General features: G+C 37.5%; 3 protein-coding genes across 3 annotated transcripts in view; 1 reads left to right on the top strand and 2 right to left on the bottom strand.

Moving 5' to 3' along the window:
* The window catches only part of LOC111332975 (uncharacterized), a 48,562-nt gene extending 45,855 nt beyond the window's left edge, over positions 1–2,707 (top strand). The window contains exons 50-57 of the mRNA XM_088753436.1: positions 1–56; positions 471–537; positions 603–691; positions 1,253–1,379; positions 1,878–1,919; positions 2,193–2,252; positions 2,359–2,392; positions 2,604–2,707. The exon at positions 1–56 is cut by the window's left edge and continues 11 nt beyond it. Coding sequence (XP_088609562.1) covers positions 1–56; positions 471–537; positions 603–691; positions 1,253–1,379; positions 1,878–1,919; positions 2,193–2,252; positions 2,359–2,392; positions 2,604–2,671 — 543 coding nt within the window. The 3' untranslated portion in view covers positions 2,672–2,707. The remainder of the gene's footprint in view (positions 57–470; positions 538–602; positions 692–1,252; positions 1,380–1,877; positions 1,920–2,192; positions 2,253–2,358; positions 2,393–2,603) is intronic.
* Positions 2,708–6,807: 4,100 nt separating this feature from the next.
* Positions 6,808–7,278, bottom strand: LOC148735179 (transcription factor MafB-like). The gene has a single exon (XM_088752884.1). The coding sequence runs from the start codon at positions 7,276–7,278 to the stop codon at positions 6,808–6,810; it is 471 nt and encodes a 156-aa protein (XP_088609010.1).
* An 815-nt stretch (positions 7,279–8,093) lies between these two features.
* On the bottom strand, positions 8,094–9,413 carry LOC111332973 (transcription factor MafAa). The gene has a single exon (XM_022938470.2). The coding sequence runs from the start codon at positions 9,279–9,281 to the stop codon at positions 8,730–8,732; it is 552 nt and encodes a 183-aa protein (XP_022794205.1). The 5' UTR covers positions 9,282–9,413; the 3' UTR covers positions 8,094–8,729.
* Between the last annotated feature and the right edge of the window lie 780 nt (positions 9,414–10,193).

Here is a 10,193-nt window from a genome sequence, read left to right as displayed (position 1 = left end):
ATTGTTGTTGGAATATCTGCCGTTACCAGAACGGAAGGATATGGTACAGGAAATACGTATGTAATACTGCTGATCTTCAAGCTAAAATTGGTGTTTGATAACGAATTCATATTATTTCAAAACACATAGGATTTTTATATACAATTTTCTTTTGGGGACCGAGGAAATCCTACCTGAACTTAAAACAACTTAACTGTATTTTAATCAGGCAGCACTAACTCCGACTCTCGTCCATTTTTACGGCACCTTGAGTCTAATTTTTTTCTTTGAGGCAAACAATCCATTTGGGTGTGACCAGATCAAGTTCAAAAAATTCTTAAGTCATGATAAATACAGTTCAACCTGTCTACCACAACCCCCACGGGACAGAATCATCTAACCCTTCTAGAGAGGTGGCCTTGAATTGAGACGTATGAGGCAACGATAAGGCACCGAAATCACACTTTCATAATAAAGTGAACTTTCATTAGGTGCTGGTTATCATTGGACAAGGGACTCATTTGGTCGTTTGTTGGACCAGTCGCAGCCATAATTTTGGTGAGTATTTCCACGACCAGACATATTTTGGTAATTTTTGATCCTAACACTATTTACTTTCCAAGTTTAATCTCTTCATGCTTGGAATGACGATAAAAGTTTTGGTTTCCTTGACTGAAGTAGCCGAAAGTGCCGCACAGAAAAACTCCTTAAGGTAAAACTTTATTTACAATACTGCATTGATGAGGTTGCATTGCTCTTCTCGTTGGTAAATGTGATGATTACCTGCTTTGTGTTATTTATTCTTAACTAAGAAAACCGTAAGTCCTTGTTATTTTAAACAACTACTTTGAAAACTTGCATTTAATTTTTATTTTGGCCGTAAGTCACGGGTTGGTTGCTGGATGGTGACGTTTCTAATCAACATTTGTCAAAAACCGTTCGAAAAAATTCACTAACAAAGAAGATACCCCACTTTTAAAGTAAACTAACGATCTGCCGTAAGATGCTAACTCCTAAAGAGGACAAGTGGTCTTCCACAGCAAATTAAAATGTACGTGAGTAAAATACCCAATTTTGTGACACCTTGTGCCATTGAAAACCACCGATTCAAGCTTTGCGTACCATCTCTGATCTGATTATTTACGTGGTGAGGAGTTTCACGTGTTTATTTTATTTCGTGAAGAATTCCCGTCATACTTTTCACCCTCGTCCCAACGTATGATCTCAATGTGTCACTAGTCTCCTGAATTATTATATATATTCTGCCCTCTAGATCATGTGTGAAGGCAGCTTTGATCCTGATGCCATTGCTGGGAATATCGTGGCTTTTTGGCCTTTTGAGCGTCAACTCTGGAACCATTGCATTTCAGTACTTGTTTGCTATAGTTAACTCCTCACAGGCACGTTTCAACTCCAACAGATATGACACAATGATTAAGTAACAAGTTTTAATCGTTAAAAATGTTTATAACATCGGTTTTGATAGGCGGAACATTCGAGGATACCAAAAGTGCACTGTATAGAGATGAATCGTAAAAAAAGAGGATGAAAGCTATTATATGTATGGATGGTTTGTCTTTTAACTTATGGGAATACAAGTATGGTGTTAATATCCGAAGTACTTCGCCAGTATCGATAACAAAGTATAGTTACGGGATCAGCAAGTGACGAAGCTGTGTACTCGGGTCCTTCAGTTTGATGCTCCTAGGAACCTTACGTCAAATATTACCTGTATATTTACCTGTTCTGCTAAACTTATTGCAATTTAATTTTTTTGTCGTCTCTATTTAAGAAAACCACAAGGACTGTCACACTAATTAATGAAAGCAAGAATCTGCGTATTTTCATGCCGACATTTCACTTAGGGACACCCTTCAAATATTTTCCTTTTTTTTCAGGGTTTCTTCATCTTTACTTTCCACTGCATTGGCAACACAGAGGTGAGCTAACGGATTAAAGAATCTCCATTTATGAAGAATAACTGCGTCGTTGAAACAAAATAGAAATTCAAATTAAGTTTACCACAAGCCAAACTGCTTCTTCCTCCGAACTGAAATAATATTGAAATTGGCTACAAAAAGGTACGATTAAAATAAGATTGTTACTGTAACGATTGCATGAAATCTTCTTAACATTAAGATGACCAAATCATGTAAATCCAAATAACTTATTATCTCTTAGTTTTTGTGACCTTTCACTCTAATTCGTCCCAGGTTCGTGCAGCTTTGGTTAGATTGAAGAAGAGACATTCCGTGAAAGTTTCAACTCAAAATGTAAGTTAGAATTACCCAAAAACCTTTATCAGTCTGTATTGAGAGTCAATTTGTTGAAGAAGTTTTTTTTTTTTTATAGAACCTAATTTAGAGCTGTTCTCAACAGGTATCCTTGGAGAAAATGAGGACCAAATCGAAAGGTAATGTTTCTCCCTTACTATTTCTGCTTAACATAATTTTACTTTTTACTTACTTTTAAGGGCCAAAAAGAATTGATAGTTGTTTAAAACGTTCTTTCAAATACTTGCAACAGAATTATTTTAATACTGTCTTTCAACCTCAATTAACTGGAGTGCTCTAAGATTTTTCAGTTATCGTCATTGTTAAAACTTCATTGAATTTTCCCTGCAGTACTTAAACAATCGGAAGACCTGGGAAATCCAAAAACAAACATAGCGAATGTGACAGAGAGCCCATGAATAGATATTCCATTTCAACGAAGAAACAGTGGGGACCATATTTTTCACATTGACTAAAACAGAAAAGCTAACTCCAGGTCTGCAACGAGGTGTAACGTCAGAGAATCTTGTGCAAGGATTACTTTCATCAGCAACGTCATCTCCAAAAAATAAAATAAAAAATAAAAAAAGTTAAAAGGTTGAATGTAGATATAAAGTTTCAATATTAATAACTTTGCTGGATTGTGTTATGCCCGGATGTGAATCAAGAATCAAAGCCCAAAAAATTGAAAAAAAAAATTGAACTTCTCAGGTACACACTAATGTGCGCAGCGTGTATCCTCACCAGTCTGTATGGGTATCATTAAGTTATGGTGAAACCGAACTCTTTCAACTCCCACTTTAGACACTTTACGCGGACATTCGGAAACAAAGGTTTCGTTTGTCCTTCGAAACACTTTACGCGGACATTCGGAAACAAAGGTTTCGTTTGTCCTTCGAAACGTTCCTGTCACATTATCGTTAAAGTTAACGTGCTCAATACAGGCAATTGAAACTTCCATGTGTGCTATGTCCGTACACCAGGGTTAAAAAACTGCAGAATAGGGAAGTCTCTTGATAAAGAAGCCACGAAGGTAAAACAAATATTCCACTCAAATATAAACAGTGACAAAGAAGTTACTTGCAATTTTAATTTTTACAATAACCGCAGAAATTCTCACGCGCTATATTGGTCGAGAGCCATTGTCAATAAGGTCATAGACCACAAAAATGACGTATCATGTCACGCAATGCTCAGCAATCTGTCGGAGAAAACTTTCTTCGCGCGGAAACATTTGCAGATATTAGAAATATGGACAGCGAGATAAGACGTCAAAGAATTCAAAAGAAAAGTACAAGACGTCAAAACATTGCGGTAAAACCACTTGGCTACGCCTCGAGCTTTCACTTTAGTTTTGAACATTGTTGACATCATTTCTACGATCAATAAAGGACAATAAGGATATAGACGACGTCAATTTGATAAACTGTGTTTCCCGTGAATCTTATGTCCAACATATCAGAATTAAAGAAGGAGAAAATCACCTCATTATTTAGTCTTAAAAATTAATTCAATGCCCTCCTAGTTAAAAGAATAAAACTTTTCATTGGAAAGAGATAGGTGTCAAAAGTATTTTGAGCAAATGCGTTTTAAAGGCCGCGTTAAATTTATCTATCAGCTTAGATTATGATTCTATATTATGTATTGCAAATATGCATTCTCTCGAGCATGTAAGTTACGATCAATCTATAATCTTACTCTTTAATTGTACAAAGGAAAATAAGCCTGACTACATCTCTGATCTTTCCGTGTATCGTACGACCCATTGGAATTTAAGGAATAGCGGCCACAATCTTGTTAAACGCATCTATCATAATCGGTACTATCATGGAATTTGGTCATTCACTCACAAGATATTGTATTTGTGAAATCAGCTCCTGACACATTTAATCAATCAACAAACTTGAGTGACTTTCGCAGGAAATTTAGGACATTTGATTTTTCAAACTTAAAGACCAGTTGCAAATGTATCTAAAGCTTGTCTTTGATATTTTAAATTGTTTTAGCCTGATATTTTCAATTGTAGCTAGATATTTTCAATCATGGCTAGTATTTTTATATTTGACTTTGTTTACTCTCTTATTAATGACCCTGTGGCTCAGATACACGGGGTAACCTGATCCCACTCATTGATATCAGCAAATACGCAGATATCAGGAATGAATTCGTCACGTTATATGAACGACAGGATGGATTGCTACCTGATCTGATCCACTTCACACGGGAAAGGATAGCAAACTCTAAGGATCGTGGGCGGAAAAGTACCCATATTCGTTCTTCAAATTGTTTACACGAATAAGCTTTCCGGATTCAAAAGCTTTCGGATTCGAAGTTCCAACTTGAAATTTCGGAATCAAAATCTCCGCAGACACACCCAACGAGGGAAGGTTTTATTTCGGACTTATCTACCTGTGTGTAAATGGCAAAACACATTCGCTGGTAAAACGTAACAAATTTGTCACGAATCCGGAACAATTTTGAATGTTTAAACCTAGTCTCATTTTTTTAACACCAATATAAAGAAAGAAACTTGCATCAAGTTCCATGCAAAATGAACTTTCAATGATTACAAACATGAATCTGAAGAGTTTAAATATACAAAAACATTCTACCAGTTGAATGCATTTAAATAAAATTTGTTTTCCGGTAAATCATATCGAGACCATAATCGAATCAAATTTTTAAAATATCAGTTTCCTCATTATTTAAGGGAGGTTATACACATCAATAGCAAACCTCACGACCTTGTGGCCATTTATACAACAATAACTAAAATCCGATGAGTTGATAAGACGTAAATTCCTTAAAATTATTCTGGTCATCATCAGTTTCCAAGAGCTGATAAGGACGCAACTCTTCATCTTCTACGTACAAACGGGGCTGAAACAGAAACTAACAAACGACGAAAACTTAGACGAAACATGAACAAATGAGGTAAAAACTTAGTACTCATGATGATAACAGATTGGAATATCGAAGGTTGCCACATCAGAACGTTTCTCAAGAATTCAACACATCCTTTGCAAGAATTTGTTGATGCCATTTATGCCAAAGGCTTTTCGGTACTAACAAAAGAGGGCCGATTTAAAAATTTCACCAAAATCTTCGTCCAAAAGAACAATGCACAAAATGTTGGTTTAGATCCACATTCAGCTCTCATCAAGCAATTGCAGACGGGTTTGTAGTTTATTTTTAGCGGGGCTCCCACGCGCGCTTCGCGCGTCGCGCGCGTGGGGCAGAGCCCCATACTCATGGAATATGATCAACCTCTTTTCGTTTGGTTGTCACGTGACTGACCGAGCGTACGTACGTACGTACATGCCTTCAGATTGCACGGGTAGGGTAGGGTAGGGTAGGGGAGACTATCAAAACGAAGGGAGGGGTGTCTCAGGCGAGTCTTGGAAAATGCACATCTTATATGTTATCATTAATATTACGTACTTGGGAGCTCCGCTTTTAGGCTTGGCTAAATCTATATATTATGCCGCTTTCAAAGTAATCCCACAATGTCCACTCAAAGAGAATGCCTTGCATTATCAAGTTGGCCTTGATACAAAGATTTCACCCACAGTATATGTGTAACTTATCTTTCGACTGGGCATAGTGTAAAAATCACGGTCAAGGAATTTAATCGTAACCAACGTATGTCTCTCGTGGAGCGTTGACTATAAGGTGCGCGACGAAGTCGGAGTTGAACTCGTTTTGCGAATCAACTTAGTTCAACTTAAAATCATTTCCAAACACGGTGTTCGGCGTATTTTTTACCAACTGTAACAAAAATAAGTTTTCTGAAAGAAAAGAGTTGAAAATGCTTGTTGTAGTGTAAGAAAGCATTACACCTCAATTTCCTTCTGAGCTGACATAGTTACACCGAAATAGGGTCAAGGTGTTGAGATTGGCACCTTCGAGCACAACATGTAACACAAAATACAAGCAAAAGTGTTCAAAAAAAGACTTGCTACAACTTTATTGGAATATCACCATCGGCCCCTTTTCCCTCATTCCACTGCCAATGAGGTGGCAAAGTTTCAAAGAGGGCTGTACCATTATAGGCACCTACCAGTACAATTTCTAACATAAACACAGACGTCCAAATATTTCACAACGATTTGTGGCGTGACATATAACGACAAAACAATGAGGACCTGTCACAAGTATATTTGCAATAGAACAACGGTCTATTAAGTCGAGCGTGAACAAGGGTCAAGCGAAAAGCTTCGGTTCACTGGTGGGTGAGGAAAATGAATAATAAGTAGGCGCCTAAAATATATACATTTAACATACTTAACCTCATTTCCCTACTCTGAACCATCCACTAACTTTCGATCCATACTGAACCAATATGTTTTTCTACAAGAGTATCAGAAAAATACTCAGTTGTGACCAAAGAAATCGTCGACAAAGCCATAAAGAACCAGAATAAAAGACACTTCAAAGGACCACTGTTTGAATAAAGTAAACTCAAAAGTGTCGACGCCAAAATTTCAAGTCTGCTACATTCCTGAAAACTCTACCACAAAATAAATCTCACTGAGTTTGGCTAGGAATGCATTCTTCACAAGGAAACCTTGCTGGAATTTGTCGAATTGCTCGGATAAAATCTTTCAAAAACATGATTGTAGAGTTGAACACACTTGGATCGGTAGTAATCCCTTTCATCGAGAATCACTTTTAAATCTCTTCTCGTTGCCGACACCTCATTTTCTAACGACTGATTTTCTTCTATAATGGTTTCTCTCTTTTGAACGCTCTTCCGTCGACACTTCAAAGCGTAACAGCGGTTTTTAACAGCTCTTCTCCTTTTCTTGAGCTTCTGGGCTTGTTGCTTGGGAATGTTTCGAGTGTATTTATTTAACTGTTTCGTTGTCATCTTTTCAAGTTCCTTATCGCTCAAAGCCCGAAGAGATCCTGCTTCCCCATTCCTCTTCTTGACATTCCGTTTCGAAACAACCTTTTGCCTTACTGTGTCTGGGAATGACAAACTTGACTCGGAATTTCGCGTGTTTATGTGTTTAAAGTCTCCCATTCTATCCGCGACGACACCTGGACTTAGCTTGACCTCGTACTCTGGTTAGTAGGTATATAGGAGGGTGGAAATAAACTCGACGAAGAACTGAATTTGCCTTAAACAGATATACAATCGCAAATAAGAACTACGAGACTTCCGGGATTTGTTTTGAAAGCGAAAGCTTTCAACCTGCGTCACTCAGGTCAAGCGTATTGCTTTTATGAATACAAAGGGAAACCCCCTCTCTCAATGTCTCACTTGATTAATTGATTGATTGACTGATTTGGAATGCTGCATCATAAGTCGATAATAATTATAAGCGTTGCGACAACTGTAGCGTAGTTATCCGCTGCTAAAAAGTACTTCTCCCATAGATATGTGACAATTTTTCCGGGAACTGATGTATATGACCACAAAGGCCACTTATTTCAAGACGACTACAAAAATAGACGTAACTCTGATCCTCGTTGAAAATGCTTCACTTTGTATGTTAGAGTGTATAAAGGGGGTGTACAATTTACCCAAAGAAAGATAAATCAGGTAGGTAATGTCATAATGTTACTCTATAACATTAGGGAAACATAACTTTCTTAAAAAATTAAGTAGGTGTACCTTACTCCTCATTTGCCGGAAATGTTTTGGAAAAGAGATAGCATTTATTATATTTGGCTATCTCCATTCTCCCTCGAGGACTCCAATGAGGGAGTATTTTTAAAGCCGGTAGGTTTTGAAGAGAAATATTTGAGTTTTTTAATACCTTAGCATTACTACAATGACCATAACTTTAAATTGGATTGATCATTCCATCCAAACAGTAAAGGTGTAACAGAGAATGACTTGTTCTCTAAATCATTTTTATTTTTCCATCTTCAATAAATTGTGTCTTGGTGTGTGACCAACGTCATGAATTAAGAAAAATAGACCTTTAGGCAAAAGTTGTTGACATTTTGTCTGGTTTCGGTTTCGAAAAGGTGCACCACTTCCGCTTTCGACGCTTTTCACACAAAAAGAAAATTGTGGTTACAGCACTACACCCAAGCATACAAACAGCTATCAAAGAAAGTCTCACAAGTACGTTTTTGTGTCGCAAAAGTAGCATAATATGAGTACGAAGTCGCAAGTCTCGTCTTATTTTTGTTTATATTAATGATCCTAATCCATAATCGCCGAAGCGAGCACAATATCAAGCTTTTTCCAACAAAGAACTGCTATGGAAATAAAGGTTTATTAGCAAAACAAGAACACTTTCGTTTGACTGAACTAACGTACTTGAAGCAACAATCTTCCCCGCAACTGCATCAAGAGGTTTTGTTATTTTACAGTAGTGGCGTACAGCGATTAAACCGGAGTTCCGGTTTTAATGTAGGTGTTGAGATCTCTACCAAGACCAGCTCAGTGTCAACTGTTTGTTCGTCTACAATGGACTTTGTGACACAAATGTTGGTCTCCAGCTCCTGTAGACTATTGTTTCATGCCAGGTTCTCTAATTCCAGAAAGAAGTTTGGGGGAACAAGATGTTTCATCATTAATTCCTTTCTGCAATCTGACTGTAGCTGCAGAAACTTTTTCTTGTATTCACTTCTCTCTTTTAATACCTTGCAAAGCTTCTCTCTGTCATCTTCCAACTGCTTCTTTAACAACTGATTTTCGTTGAAAAGATCCTCCTGAAACTGTTGCCGACGTCTACGACAAGTCAAAGCATAACCTCGATTCTTGAGGTTACGACGCTTGCGCCGTATTTTGGCAGCTTCTTCTCTGGGCATTCCCCGAAGAAGCTTGTTTAGCTCCTGAACTCGAAGATTCTTAATTTCTTCGTCAGAAAGATCTTTGATTTTTCTTTGGCTTGTGGCAGTTGAGACTACATCTTCAATCTTCCCTCCCCAATTAAACAGGTCTTTTATGTCGTCATCTGAGTCGCTCTTGATGTCTTCTTCAAACAGTAAGTTGTTCACTGACCATGGTGTATCACTGATATCCACTGGCTCGGAAAACACGTTGTCGTACAGCAACCTTTCATCCATTTTCTTCTTAGTTTGTTATAGAAGCTCCCAAGCGTTCAAAATAATTCAAGAATGAAGGACAACACTGTGTTTTCTTCATAAAATATGAAAGAAATCCAGTCATAACCAATCAGAACCGCAGTATGGAAGGGAAAATTCCCTCCGATAGGGGATTACCCTTTCCCGACGTCATGCACAAGTCGATTTCGCTGAAATGACTTAAATTTCCGAGAAACATAGTGATTTATTAAAATTATTGTTATTTAGCATTTAATGATTCGCCTGACAGTTTAAAGGGCTATGTTTTTTGCATAGTATCAATTTTCTTGCAACAAACCACATTAGAGAGCCTTTTTGCAGCGAAATATATATCGTGACGGTGAAAACGGAGGAAAATAAGCGAAAACTATATGGATTGACATGCCACATACAGCTTTGACCAGATACTCATCCGGTTACTGTTCCTGAGACTGAAAGAGGGTAAAATGTAGGAAAATTAGGGTAAGTGTTTGTAAATCTTGTTTGAGCAGGATAGCAAAAGAGTCGCCAGTTTGGCAATAAATCTAATGTTTCCTTAAGATAACAGTATTAAATAACAGCTAAATTATAATCGGGCCAGTTGATTTAGTCTCAAGCCAATGAGGCTTGCAAAGATCACAAAATTTTGATTTATGCGGGTCATTTAGGCTCCACTGCTTATTGTTCTCTTATGAAAGGAACAAGTGTGCAAATTTTTTCAAATATGTTGCTTAATGGATAGCCAAGCATTTCGCCCTACCGTGTCAAAAGAAATGATTCACTTTCCGACCGGAAACAGCTAACAAAAAGTATCTTGCTTCCAGAAAATATAGCGGAAAATGGGTGTTTTTCGGATAACAACTAAGCGTGGCGGTCCTTTCAAGCATGAATGCTCTATAATAGCGTCGGAATTTC

The sequence above is a fragment of the Stylophora pistillata genome, chromosome 3 (assembly GCF_964205215.1).
Source record: "Stylophora pistillata chromosome 3, jaStyPist1.2, whole genome shotgun sequence".
NCBI classification, from domain to species: Eukaryota; Metazoa; Cnidaria; class Anthozoa; order Scleractinia; family Pocilloporidae; genus Stylophora; species Stylophora pistillata.
The sequence above is the reverse complement of the archived record's forward strand: the minus strand, read 5'-3'. Positions and strand labels throughout refer to the sequence as shown.

Excerpts from the sequence above, each read along its gene's own strand:
- LOC148735179 (XM_088752884.1), bottom strand. The coding sequence starts at position 7,278 with ATGGGAGACTTTAAACACATAAACACGCGAAATTCCGAGTCAAGTTTG.
- LOC111332973 (XM_022938470.2), bottom strand. The coding sequence starts at position 9,281 with ATGGATGAAAGGTTGCTGTACGACAACGTGTTTTCCGAGCCAGTGGAT.